The 12725-nt window shown below is 39.7% G+C and overlaps 1 protein-coding gene across 2 annotated transcripts in view; it reads left to right on the forward strand.

The window, feature by feature from the left end:
• The first annotated feature begins 443 nt into the window (after positions 1–443).
• STT3B (STT3 oligosaccharyltransferase complex catalytic subunit B) overlaps positions 444–12725 on the forward strand; it is a 114293-nt gene continuing 102011 nt past the window's right edge. Inside the window, exon 1 of one of the 2 annotated variants that reach the window (XM_087430664.1) lies at positions 444–1140. In XM_087430664.1, coding sequence (XP_087286790.1) covers positions 827–1140 — 314 coding nt within the window. In that variant the 5' untranslated portion in view covers positions 444–826. The remainder of the gene's footprint in view (positions 1141–12725) is intronic. The other variant, XM_004419454.3, reaches the window with a different exon arrangement.

A 12725-nucleotide genomic window follows, 5' to 3' on the forward strand; every position in this document is an offset into this window, starting at 1 on the left:
CGGCGCTTTCTGCTTCCCTTACACCGGTTGTGACGGAGGCCGCTCCGCTTTTCTCGACCACTTCCCGACCCCCCGGCCGGGCTCAGCCCCATGCAGAGAGCGGAGCCGCCTAACACCCTTCTCCGCCGACAACACAGGCGCGCGAAACCGCGTCTTTCAACTGACAATGAAGCCGTAGCCTCGCAACACGGCTCCTCCGGGCCAATGGGCGCGAGGCCGGGAGGGGGAGGGGGCGAACGGTTGGGCCAAGCCCCGCCCCAGCTCGCCCCCCTATTGGCGGGCACCGCGGTTCTAGGCCCGCCCCCTAACGGACCTGTCGCATTGTGACAGGTGGAAGGGCCAGTTCCTGTTGGGTCGGGGGCGGAGCCAGAGGTAGCCTGAGCTCCGCCCAGACCCCAGGGGGCTCCTCCTCCCGCTCCTCACGGCGGGGCGGGCGGCGGGTGTGAGAGGGAATGTCATTGCTGTTCGGCGCCCTGGTGCCGCCTCCGTCTGCTGCTTCTCCTTCTCTGGCGCCCTCGTCCCGTCGGCTTTCGCCGCTGCCGCAGCTGCACTGGGGATACGGATGGCTAGTGGGGCGCAAGGGCCATCCGAGTTGAGAGAGCGGCGGTCGCGGCCGCTGCTGAGGCGGAGACTCCCCGCCGCCGCCTCCACCCCCTGTCCCCCGGCCTCGCGGCGCTGAGGGCGGGAGCGCGCGGCGCTCTTCCCTCCTCCTCCTTTTTCTTCCTCCTCCTCCTCCTCTCCTCCGGGTCCCCGCCCAGCACCCCTCGCACCAGGCGGCGGCGGCGGCGGCGGCGGCGAGGAGCGAGACCCGCCGCCGGGGCACAACATGGCGGAGCCCTCGGCCCCGGAGAGCAAGCACAAGTCGTCCCTCAACTCGTCCCCGTGGAGCGGCCTCATGGCCCTGGGGAACAGCCGGCACGGCCACCACGGGCCCGGGGCCCAGTGCGCGCACAAGGCGGCGGGCGGCGTGGCGCCGCCAAAGCCGGCCCCCGCGGGGCTGTCCGGGGGCTTGTCGCAGCCGGCCGGCTGGCAGTCGCTGCTCTCCTTCACCATCCTCTTCCTGGCCTGGCTGGCCGGCTTCAGCTCGCGCCTCTTCGCCGTCATTCGCTTCGAAAGCATCATTCACGAGTTCGACCCTTGGTGAGTGCCCGCCGCCCCTCCCCCGCCCGCGGGGACTGGGACCGGCGCCTCTGCCCGCCGCTGCTCTCCCGGACTTGGCCCCGAGCCCCGCTCGCGCCCCGGCTCAGCGCGCGCGGGTCCCGGGCTCCGGGCGCGCCCCCTGCCCGGGGGCGAAGTTTCCCCCGAGCACCCTAAGGCGGGGCGTCGGGATCCCCGAGTGGGACCTTGACCCCCGGCCGGGGGAGGGTGACGACTCCCAGCAGGGTGAGCGGAGCCCCTCGCCGTGGGCTCGAGTCGCAGGGTCCGGACCGGCCACGCCGGGAGCCGGCAGGTCGCTCCTCCGCCGACTCGTGGCGGACTCCCGCCCACCCGCCGCTTTCGCGTTCTTGCTTTTTGCTGGCGCGTTTCTGCTGGTGTGGATGGGATCGGCCCGGGGGTGCCCTGTTGCCGTCGGAGGGGGGTCCAGATGTGCAGGAGCCCTGCCTGCTCAGCCTCGCAGTTTTACGCTTTTACCGTTTATCTTTTTGCTCTCATTATACAAGAAGGGAAAAAGAGCGAGTGAGGTGTTGTAGGAAGGGAAATAATATCCCTGAAAGTGATCTGAAGGCTAGGGACTCTTATTTATTTAACATTAGATATTTTCGAGAGTGGCTTTTTTCAAGGCCCATAAATGCACTCAGCGCCTCACTGTTCCACAGTTATCTTGGTTGGGTTGCTTTCTAGAGCAAGATCGTTCCTCTGTTAGCCAAGCTGTCACCCTCAGTGTGTTATGCACGAGATCCGAAAGCATTGCATTAGTTCCTTTATTGGTCTCTGCAGGAAGGATAGGAGAGCAAACAGTCCTACAGTGATGAGGAGCCAAGCCCTAGGTTATACTACCCAAGTTGCACATGGTATCAGGGACTGACCTGGATGCTTTAGGAAATTACTCCATTAAGAGCACTAGCTACTTAGGCGCTATACTGGTCTGTGAATTATCTAGAGAGGAAAATAGCTTTAATTTTTTTTTCCAACTTGCCAAAACTGAGTTTTTTTCTTTCTTTTTTTTTTTTTACCTGAGTGTATGCCTTTTAAACTAACTTAATTCATCTTGCTGACCTATCAGCCTTGAGTTAATCTTACTTCCTTATAATTAGATCTAACTAAACTTCAGGATATTTGTTTTATTATTTGAAATACAGAAAGAATCTTCTTAAGAGTTACTTAATATATGGATAATAAATACTTTGGGGAGTGAGTTACCCCTGTATTAAAATACCTGATTAAAGTTCTGTTGTGGATAGAAAAATTGGTGGTGCATCATCTCATTGAACACCAGAGGGGCCCACTCATGGAGAATTCAGTTTAGGTAAACAGTTAATTACTGTGGCATTCTTCCATGAAACGTTTTAATTCCGTTTTAGAGGTTTTGATTTTTTTCTAACACTTAAAAAAAAATAGCTTGTATGTTATTTGGAATCACAAAAGAAAATTACTGTGAAACCTTATTAACTAGTTACAGTATTCTTTTTCTTAGCTTTGAAACTCTTATGCAAATTAGATAAAAATGAAATTGGAACCAGAAAATGAAAACTGCTAATATTTTACTGAACAACGTGAAAAGAGAAAGTTCTGTCTTTTCAGATTACAACAGAAGTGCGTGGCTGACCAAACATTATGGGTAACAAAAATTGTGCATAATATTCCCAGAGAGTATCATTTTTACAAACGGAAGGCCAAATACTGTTTAGTAGTAAGTTGAGGCTGAAATTAAGGATTGCAGAAAAATTCACAACTGAATGATGAGACAGTTTTGTCATTTTTCCTTCTTTTGAAGGAAGATTAGAAATCTGCCTCAAGTCAGCCAAAGATTACTACTAAAATTGAGTATCATAATCATGAAAAGTCTTATCGGGTTGCTCCACAAATAATATTCCTTTTTTTTTCTAAGTATGCCAGAGAATGAAAAGTTGATTTCTTTCTCTAGTTTCAAGAATATGCTTGGAAAGCATAAACCTTTTTATCCACATTATAAAAACACATTTCAGAAACATTATCCTTTAGCCAAATGAGTAACATTTGAATTTTAAATCATATATGCTAATCTAAAGGTATATACACCTCTTCATTCTTAAATACCTGCTTAATTTAGGTGTTGTGCTTACCGATAGCTTTAATATTTACATTTTAATATATTCCTGATTAAATGTTTCTGTTTTTAATGTTAGATAATTCTGATTAGTACTAAACAGCCTTTTATCAGAGGACTTGTCCCTGTCTCTTATTGTGAATGGAGATTTGCCAATATAAATCTAATGTCTAAGTATAATTCAGGTGACTTAATAAATTAGGTTTCAGACCAAAAAAATCCTTTATTTGCTCACTTTTGATTTCTTTTTGTATCTATTGAAGATCTCAAGTAGTTAGGTATTTCATTCTTATAATCCATTCTTGTTGAAAAATTTTAAAAAGGGGATTAGGTTTAGATTGCCTGTCGTTATTTGGATTTTTAAAGCAGTTTTCCTTCAAAGCTACTAATAGTACCAACACTGACTGATCTACAATATAACACTCTAGTGTTATACTAGTTTGGGAGTCTCTCAGATTACTATTTTAACATGTAGTAATGACATGAACCTTTAATAATAGTTAAATGTTCCTCTCAGGTTCTGTATCCACAAACCAATTTATTCTGGCCTTCCCTGATCTCTTTTTTCATGTCTCTTATTAGCTTCGTTTCTGAAATCTTTTTAGTGAAAAGTTTACTTTCTTTCTTTGATGTGAGTTATTTCTATAAATTTAACATTAGTTCTTAAGTTGTGTAAGATTCTAGTTAGCTGCCAAAGGTGACTCATTGTCACAAACTTATACTTGTTTTTTAAATTTGTCACTCAAGTTATTTTATGAAACTTACCAGTTGTTATAAGGGGTGGTATATGATGTTGAATATATTTATTGAATTTTAAAGTACACTGCACTTTTTTAGAATTTAGCAACATTTTTGGTAATGATCTTCTCACCACTTCACTTTAGTAATTTCCTCCGTTATCAGTTCAGTTGATCAGACATGAGGAAGCAGTTTGAGAACATGTTGTCTGTACTTGCCAAACATTTGGTTGATCAACTAGTTTAACAGCACCTAATTTTGTCTTTTTATCTGGAGCAAAATGTAGTTTCTATTCATTTTTGTTGTAACTATTGATACTTTTACATTATTTTAACCAAGTACCTTTTCCATAATGTTATCTTGTTAAATTGTAGCTTTTCCCACGAGGCAGTGTAAAAGCTCTCTATATAAGGAGAGCTGCCCTTTTCCCTGTCTGCACAGGTTGTAGTGGGTTCTGCCTAGAGCCCTAGAGAGGGGATTCTCTGAGCCTTGAGTTTTGGCTGCAGTTAGTTGTAAAAGGGCAGCAGATGTCTTTTTGCAGGTTAGAAAGCTGCAGTTTAGAGTTGAAACTTGAAATGCAGTTTTTCATAGAAACTGTGATATAAGTAGGTTAATTAGTACAAACATGTTTTCAAAGGACTGATAAACCTTTGGAACATAAGCTGTTTGTAAGTTGGGGACTATTTCCTGTACTTTGAGGTCTCCATGTTTTTCTTCACTTTGCAGATGACAAAAAGAGGCTATTGACCTCAGTTCTGAAGAAGACAAAATGGGTAACAAAACCAGTTTTAGAACACAAACATCCCCAAATCTTAAAAAGTCACATTGTGGAATCGTTAGCAACAGCAGTCCAGCTGCACCTCAGAACAGGTATACTGTCACTGATTTCATTGTAATTTAAAATTTTTCTAGCCTTAAGCTTTTGAGGTCATTCTAAATTATGAGAACACTTAGGGAGGAGGTGCAGAGAGTGCCTTGAGCTGCTGGATTGGATGATGGGATTGGATCTGCTCCCATTTGGGGTAAGTGCGATGGCTCCTATAGGTCGTAATCATGGGTTTCATGAAACATGTCATAGGTCCTGGAGAAGTTAGGATCTGTCAGCAAAGACTTGGGAAATTTTTTTTCTCTTTAGGGTTTTCATGTTTTGAGGGCTAACTTGGGTAAGACTGCACACTCCTTACTGCTTTGAGTAGATTGCATAAAAACAACATTGGTTGTAGACCAAGCATTAGAAACTCAGAATAAGGATTTACAGTATAGGCTCCGACCTAGTTGTTATTAGTATGGGGAAACTTACTAGACTGTTTATACTTAATCTAGCTCTGATATTTATGCTCTCGGTAAGTTTTGAGTGCTTTGGGATATGAGAAAATGTTAAAAGTTCTCTTCATTGTAATGTCTTAGTATTCATCAGTGCATATATGCTCTCAGAAATAATGGAAAGATTAATATTCTCAAGTGACTGAATCAAATTTTTTTCTCAGTTTGTTTACTTTGAAAACTTAAAGACAAAACTGCAGTTAACCTGAATTATAAAGCACTCCACGATTCAACAGATCTATATATTGCTAAATTGTTATATTATGAAAAATTTCAAACATACAGAAAAGTTGAAAGAATTTTATAGTGAACACTCACACTCAGCACCTAGGTTCTACAGTTAGTATTTTACTTTATTTGCTTTATCATATCTTTCTATTTTTCCATTACTATTAAGTGCTGCTTGTAGACACTGATAGGGCATTGTTCACTATAATATGAAGACTGTTATCTTTGTTCCCCAACTCCATGAAAAAGGGGATCTCTTATGTCTGGATGGCATTTGTTTCTATACTGCTTGAACATAATGAGTATAAATACTGTTTCTGTATCATCCTCAATTGGACTGCAGGTTAGAATAAGATTCAATCATTCTAGGTTTTGGTTAGAAACTTACCTGAATACATCATAAGTCAGTGCGTTAGCCCATGTCTGTTAAATGACTTTGCTGAATCTGATGTCTTGGGAGAAACTCTGAAGTTGTTAGAAGGGTGTTGATGTTGGTTTTTTTAGTCTTAATTTATGTGGAACTGCTAAATTCTTTTGAATTATTAGAAGCCTGTTATTGGTCAGCCTGTTGCTTACTCTGAGTCTTAGTTCATGCTCTTTCTTTGCCATGTTTTATCCAGATGTAATGTTTTATTTAATTTTATGTATGACTGCAAAAGTGGCTTCTGTCAATCCCTACAATAAATAGGAAGAAAGGAAAACATTTTCAAATAATATAGGACCCACAGATATAATGTATGGGCCAAATTAATACTATTGAAAGGGGAAAAAATGTAAATAGTTAACTCGATACTCCTCTTCACTCCTTTATTTGTTTTACCTGATTCTGGTGGATATTTTTTGTTTTTAAACTACTTATCTTTTCTGAGAAGGTTTCTGTGTCCTCTCTTCACCTACTTCTGACCATGAATAATTTCCAGGGATTTAGAAGTTGGTAGAAAGTGGCAATACCATAGGATTTAAAAAAAAAAAAATGTGTGTTAGGTGAGGGTTAAGGGTTGGAAGAGATGCAAGCAACTGGCAGAGGCTCTCATTTTTTAGGTAAATGTAGGTTAGCTGGCATTTGTAGACTTGCCAGGAAACCTAACCACTATTTGGAATTTTATTTCTTTGGAAAAATTCTTTTATAGTTTCAAATGGAAGACATATAAACGTATTTTGGAATAAAACCTCTACATAAGTTGGTGAATGCCTTTGCATTGGTCAAGTTTGTACTATTTTTAAATAAAGAAATTTCTGAAGAATTGTGACTGGTACACGAATTAAATTGACCATATCATCTGTGACCATTTTCTTTTCTTTCTGTGGAACTTAGTGTTGCAGGGTAACTTTAATATATGTTATAAATGGTAGTAGATGCTTAGTTTTAACAGTGTTTTATAACTTGATTTTAGATGTTAGAATTGAGGAGATAAGGTAATATCTTTTATTTCTGTAGATAAAGTATATTTCAATTCAGTATTTCCCACAAGGTTTGAATAATACAAGTCTGTCTGTCTCCAAAATCTATGTCCTTTTTACTGCATCCTCTGCCTCCAAGGCAGGCTTAAATGAAAGTGTCCTCCATTTAATTTATGTTTTTTAATCAGCTGCTCTGATTTAAGTCTTAACATATTGGCCTCTCAAAATGCCTGGGTACAATCTGTGTTCTAGCTAACTAAACTCGCTATTTGGATGGTGGCTAATTATTTTGTTTGTTTTGATGTAGGGAAGAGAGAAGAGTTGATGATGGCTTGAAGTTTTTAAACCTGAATGACTAGGGAATTTTCAGAGACGGGGCTTTTAAGGGAATAGCTGAATGAGAGGAAAAGATGATTGAATCCAAGTGAATGTTGTTTTCATTTAGATTTGTCTGTAAAAAGTTCATAGTAATGAGGTTGGAAGTATTAAGCCATTCCAGTTAAGGAAATTGTGAGGTGGGAGCTAAACTTTCAGAGTAGGCCCAGAGTTCTCTAGCCTAAAGGGCTTTTTAGAGTATACGTTGGCTTGGCTTCTTTTCTGGGCAAAGAAGCTGACCACCAGAGGGGTGAAGTACTTTTTCTATGGTGGTCTAGTTGTAGCTTGGCTAGATTCTTGTCTATTTTCTTTGTACCTATGATTGTATTAGAGGGAGTTTTTTGAGTTGTTTGAGAATTGTTGCTTCAGAAGCTGAGCGGAAGTTAGTTTCTACCACTCTCTTTAAATTGACAATATTGGGGGCTGGCCTCGTGGCTTACGGTTAAGTGCGCACGCTCTGCTACTGGCGGCCCCGGGTTCAGATCCTGGGTGCGCACCAACGCACCGCTTCTCCGGCCATGCTGAGGCCGTGTCCCACATACAGCAACTAGAAGGATGTGCAACTATGACGTACAACTATCTACTGGGGCTTTGGGGGAAAAAAAAGGAGGAGGATTGGCAATAGATGTTAGCTCAGAGCCGGTCTTCCTCAGCAAAAAGAGGAGGATTAGCATGGATGTTAGCTGAGGGCTGATCTTCCTCACAAAAACAAAACAAAACAAAAAACAACAACAAAATAAATAAATAAATTGACAATATTGGAAATGTTGACAATTCAAGTTTAGCTATGGAAAGAGCTTTTGTGTGAAGGTTGACCTCTTTAGAATTAGTGATTTAAAAAATTGTGTGCATCAGTTATCTGTAATTTTCATAAGTTAATAGTTTCCATAGTTTGTTTTCAAACTTTATTTTTTTACTTTTTTCATGCTTCTTATCCAAAGGGAAATATTACTGCATAAAGGCATAAAGGAATTTTATATTTATATTAGTAGAGTATTAATGATTAGTTGATAACCAAGTTGATAATGTTTCTTTTGGGGTTTCCTTTTAATTTCTTTTTCATGCCTTACAAGTTTATTAGCTATTCTCATTTAGTTAAAGATTTTCTTCACAGTATGGTGTTCTTTTCTTTAGTGATATCTAGCAATCTCTCCAACCTACAAATGACCTCAAATGAATTTGGTTTTTAAACTTAAATTATTGGACCCCCTCCTTCATAAATAGATGGATAGATAATATTGCAACATATACTATTTTCTATACTATTTTAAAAATTAAAATATAGTAATTCATAATTAATTTCTAAAGTTCCAGTATATGGACAGCTTAAATTATTGTTTGTTGCTGGCCAAATGAGTAGAATGGAGTTGGTGAAAAGAATCATGACTGCAAACTCACTCGTGACCACTATGTTTACTTCATGCGTATTCTGTTTTTTTAATTTAGGTATAATTGACATATTAGTTTCAGGTGTACAGTATAATGGTTCGATATTTTTATACATTGCAAAGTGGTCACCCCAATAAGTCTAGTTAACATCTATCACCTTACGTAGTTACAAAAAAAAATTTTTTTTTGTGATCAGAACTTTTAAGATTTACTCTCTTAACAGTTCATGCCTAGTCTTAAAACACCAGTAAATCCTGTAAAGTAGAATATACTATATTTAAGAAGGTTTTATTATTAAAGAAAATTATTATACCGTCTTACTTGTGTAATCCACAGGGAAAATAATGGCATACAGAATTATTGGAAGGCAGCTCTCTTGTAGTTTTTGAGATAGTCTTTGAAAATGTCTTAAATGTTTATATAGCAAGAGAAAAAGAGATGTGTTCTGCAAAGGCTTTTATTATCGGTGAGAAGGTGTTCACTTTCACTCTCTAAAAAATTTTCTTTTCACAATATGTTGTATTTTACCATAAAAGTATGTAAACCTAATGTACAGTGTGATGACTAATTATAAAATAAACACCCATGTGACCATCACCCAGATCAAGAAATAGAACTTTGCTGCCACCTCAGAAGCCTTGATGTGTGCTTTCTCGGTACCCCCTCCCCCCACTTTTATAGTAATTACATCCTTGCTTTTCCTCTTAGGTGGTATAATTCTGTGCGTTCCTGAATAATATAATTTAGTTTTGCCTCTTTTAAAACTTTATGTAAATGCACTTGTGGCTATTGTGTCTTGCTTTTTTTTTGCTCAGCATTGTTTTTAAGATTCATCTTTAACTGATCAAAGGGTTGTTGAGATATGTGGGTAAATTTGATTAGCCAGGCTTCTTACCCACCGGAGGAGGTTGCCTGCTGTTTTGCAGTAGGAAGTACCTGTAGGAAAGGGAAGGCGTCCTTCTCTTCACTTGAGATCAGAAATTATCTCAAGATTGAACTCTTGATCTGGAATCAACCTTGTCTACAGATAACCTTAAAGATACTTAGTGGCAAAAGAGATTCAATCTTTCAACAGATACTGAAACTACAAGGAAGAGGGGATGGGGAGGAGACATCTCTGTCTTTCAAGAGACAAATGATAATCAAATAATCAGATAAATGCAAAATTACTGGTTTTTAAACTATGGCTTTTCCCAACTGTTCTTTTTAAAGTATATATATTAAAATTTACATAAGGAAGGGAGTGGTTGTAGTTAGTTCTTGACAGAAAGAAGGAAAAAGAATGTTGGAAGGGGATCTGAACTGAAGGAATTTAGGAAAACCCTAAGAATGGACTGTTTAATGTATTGGTATTTTTGTAGAGGATTGTTGACCCTGGGTTTTGTGTGATTTTGTTTGTGTAGATATCATAGGATCTTGAATAGCTTGCATTTCTTTTATATATGTTGTTTTCCGTGTTGCTTTCTTCTTCCAGTCTTCCATGGCTACCACTTTTATTCTTTCCCATGTCTTTATTTTCTTTATTGATTTAGTAGCTATCTTGTTCTTCAGGAAGAGTGGGAAAGGTATGATAGTAGTAGGATCCTTTCAGAAATTGTCTTCAGGGGATAAAAAGTTTTATTCAACAAATGGTAGAGAAATGGTCATGGATCTCTATGTAGGAACTTGAAATCTACTGGGATGTGAGAATTTGGTGTTGTTAGCGAATGATTGAGAATATTGAAAACGTGATTCCTGCTTATAAACTTTTCTTTTAATTAGAAAGCAGTGCTTAAGTGGAACAGTAAACATGAATGCTCTCTAGTGCATTTCTATTTATTGGTCAGAATGATTTTGATCTAATTTCATGCTATTTTTCTGCTGTGCATTAGTATAGAACCCATGTTACTTGAATGGATAAATTGATTTCTTTTGTAAACAAATAAAGGACTGTTATAGTTAATTCATTGTTAGTTGAAGAATTTAAATCGAGGACTGCCTTTCTTCAAACTCCCAATTTAGTCACCCAGTATTTCTACAGAATTCAAACTTAAAATTTAAACCAAGTATCATAAGGAAGGTATACATACTTCTTATCCCTTCTCCCCAAATCCCATGTAATACATGCCAGAGAGAAATATAAAGGACTTAGAATTAGGCTCTATTTGGATATGATCCAGCTTAATGATTTAAGCTATTTTAACACCTCTCTCTAGTCTGCTTGTATGAATTCCCTAGGGAAGTAGAGATACTTTTCTGAAATGTATTAACTGTTAGGAAACATGCCAGGCATACTTCTTTCAGAAATAACAATCTAACGTAGCTTATCTGCCTTATGTGAGAGGTATAGGTACATGTTTTATTAACTGAAGCAAACTTCAGTTAAATTTTGTTTAGGATTGTTCATTTAACTAAATAGGCCAGAGCAGTTTTGAAGAAGATTTTAACACCTGTTGTAAAAGACACTCAAGGAGGCTTAAGTTATTTGTTCTTTGCCTAAATTGGTAAAATATGTTATGGTGATATGGTGCTCATTTGTCCCATTAATGAATAATAATATTAATAATAACTTATTGTTACTGTTATTATAGAGAGACAAACAGAAAATCCTTTATGGTAGGAACATCTTTTCCAATCTTCCTAGAATGTCCTACACTGTATTGGGAAGATAGTGTTTAATTTATGTTAACATGGATCTTTTATCCTTAATGATAACCACATTTTAGGTTTTGGTGATGATAGTAATAGTACAGGAAGTCTCTATTGTGTAATACCTTGATAAACCTTGGATTTGACTGTGATGTCAGTAAAATCATATGTGTAGTTGTGATAATGTGATTTATAATAAATATATATTTGGTCTTCGTCTCTGTTTCTGGCACAGAACTGAAGCCCTTGTAATTTCCTAAGTGATGGGAGTGATAAAGGTGTCTTTGGTTATGTTAATGAGATGACTTTTGGAAAGCCCCTAGGTAACCTAAGGATAGGGGTTGGTTGCCAGTGGACACAACCTTGTGATTAGATGGTTGGAACTTTCAGCCCTACCACCTGACCTCTGGGGAAGGAAGAGGGGCTGGAAGTTGAATCACCAGTGGACAGTAATTTAATCAATGATGCCTATGCAATGGAGCCGCCATAAAAACCCAAAAGGACGGAGTTCGGAGAGCTTCTAGGTTGGTAAATTCAGGAAGCGTTGTGCCCTCAGATAGGGCATGGAAGCTCTGAGCCCCTTCCCACATATCTTGCCCTATGCATCTCTCCCATCTGGCTGTTCCTGAGTTCTATTCTTTTATAATAAACCAATGATCTAGTAAGTAAAATGTTTCTGAGTTCTGTGAGTCGCTCTAGCAAATTAATCAAACCTAAGGAGGGGGGCATTTGCCCCTCTTATCTGTATCCGGTAGGTTAGAAGCATAGGTGACAACCTGGACTTGAAATTGGCATCTGAAGTGGAGCAGGGGGTCAGTCTTGTAAGACAGAGCCCTTAACCGGTGGGACCTGACGCCATCTCCAGGTAGATAGTGTCAGAATTGAGTTGCGTTGTAAGACACCTACCTGGTGTCGGAGAATTGCTTGGTGGTGTGGAGAGCTATCACCGCCTCACAATGGAATTGTTGGTGAACCTCTTAGTAGTGAACATCATTAATCTTGCTCTCAATCATGGTGTCATTTTAATCTTATAGAAGAAGGAAAGAGTTGATGATGAAGAAAGGATGATGCTTACAGAAGTAATTTATGTGATTGCCGTTAGCAATTGGGAGATGGCTGGCTGAATGGATACCTTAGGAAAAACTTTGAGGGAGATTTTAGTTCCGTGAGTTATTTTTTCCAAGTATGCATAACTCTTAGAGAGTTCTGTCTCAAGTTTTAACTCACTTGTTAAGGAACATTGAATAAGAAGACAGACTAGTTAATATCCAAAGGCCATATGAATGATAAAAGTTTCAGTGCTGTTAACTTTTGAGATGGTAAGTGGAAAAAGACAGATGTCAGCAATAGAAGTAAAATTTACAAGCTGACATTTTGTTTGAACTTGAGAAATATA

Source organism: Ceratotherium simum, chromosome 5 (genome assembly GCF_057802395.1).
Source record: "Ceratotherium simum simum isolate JZ-2026a chromosome 5, ASM5780239v1, whole genome shotgun sequence".
Taxonomy (NCBI): Eukaryota; Metazoa; Chordata; class Mammalia; order Perissodactyla; family Rhinocerotidae; genus Ceratotherium; species Ceratotherium simum.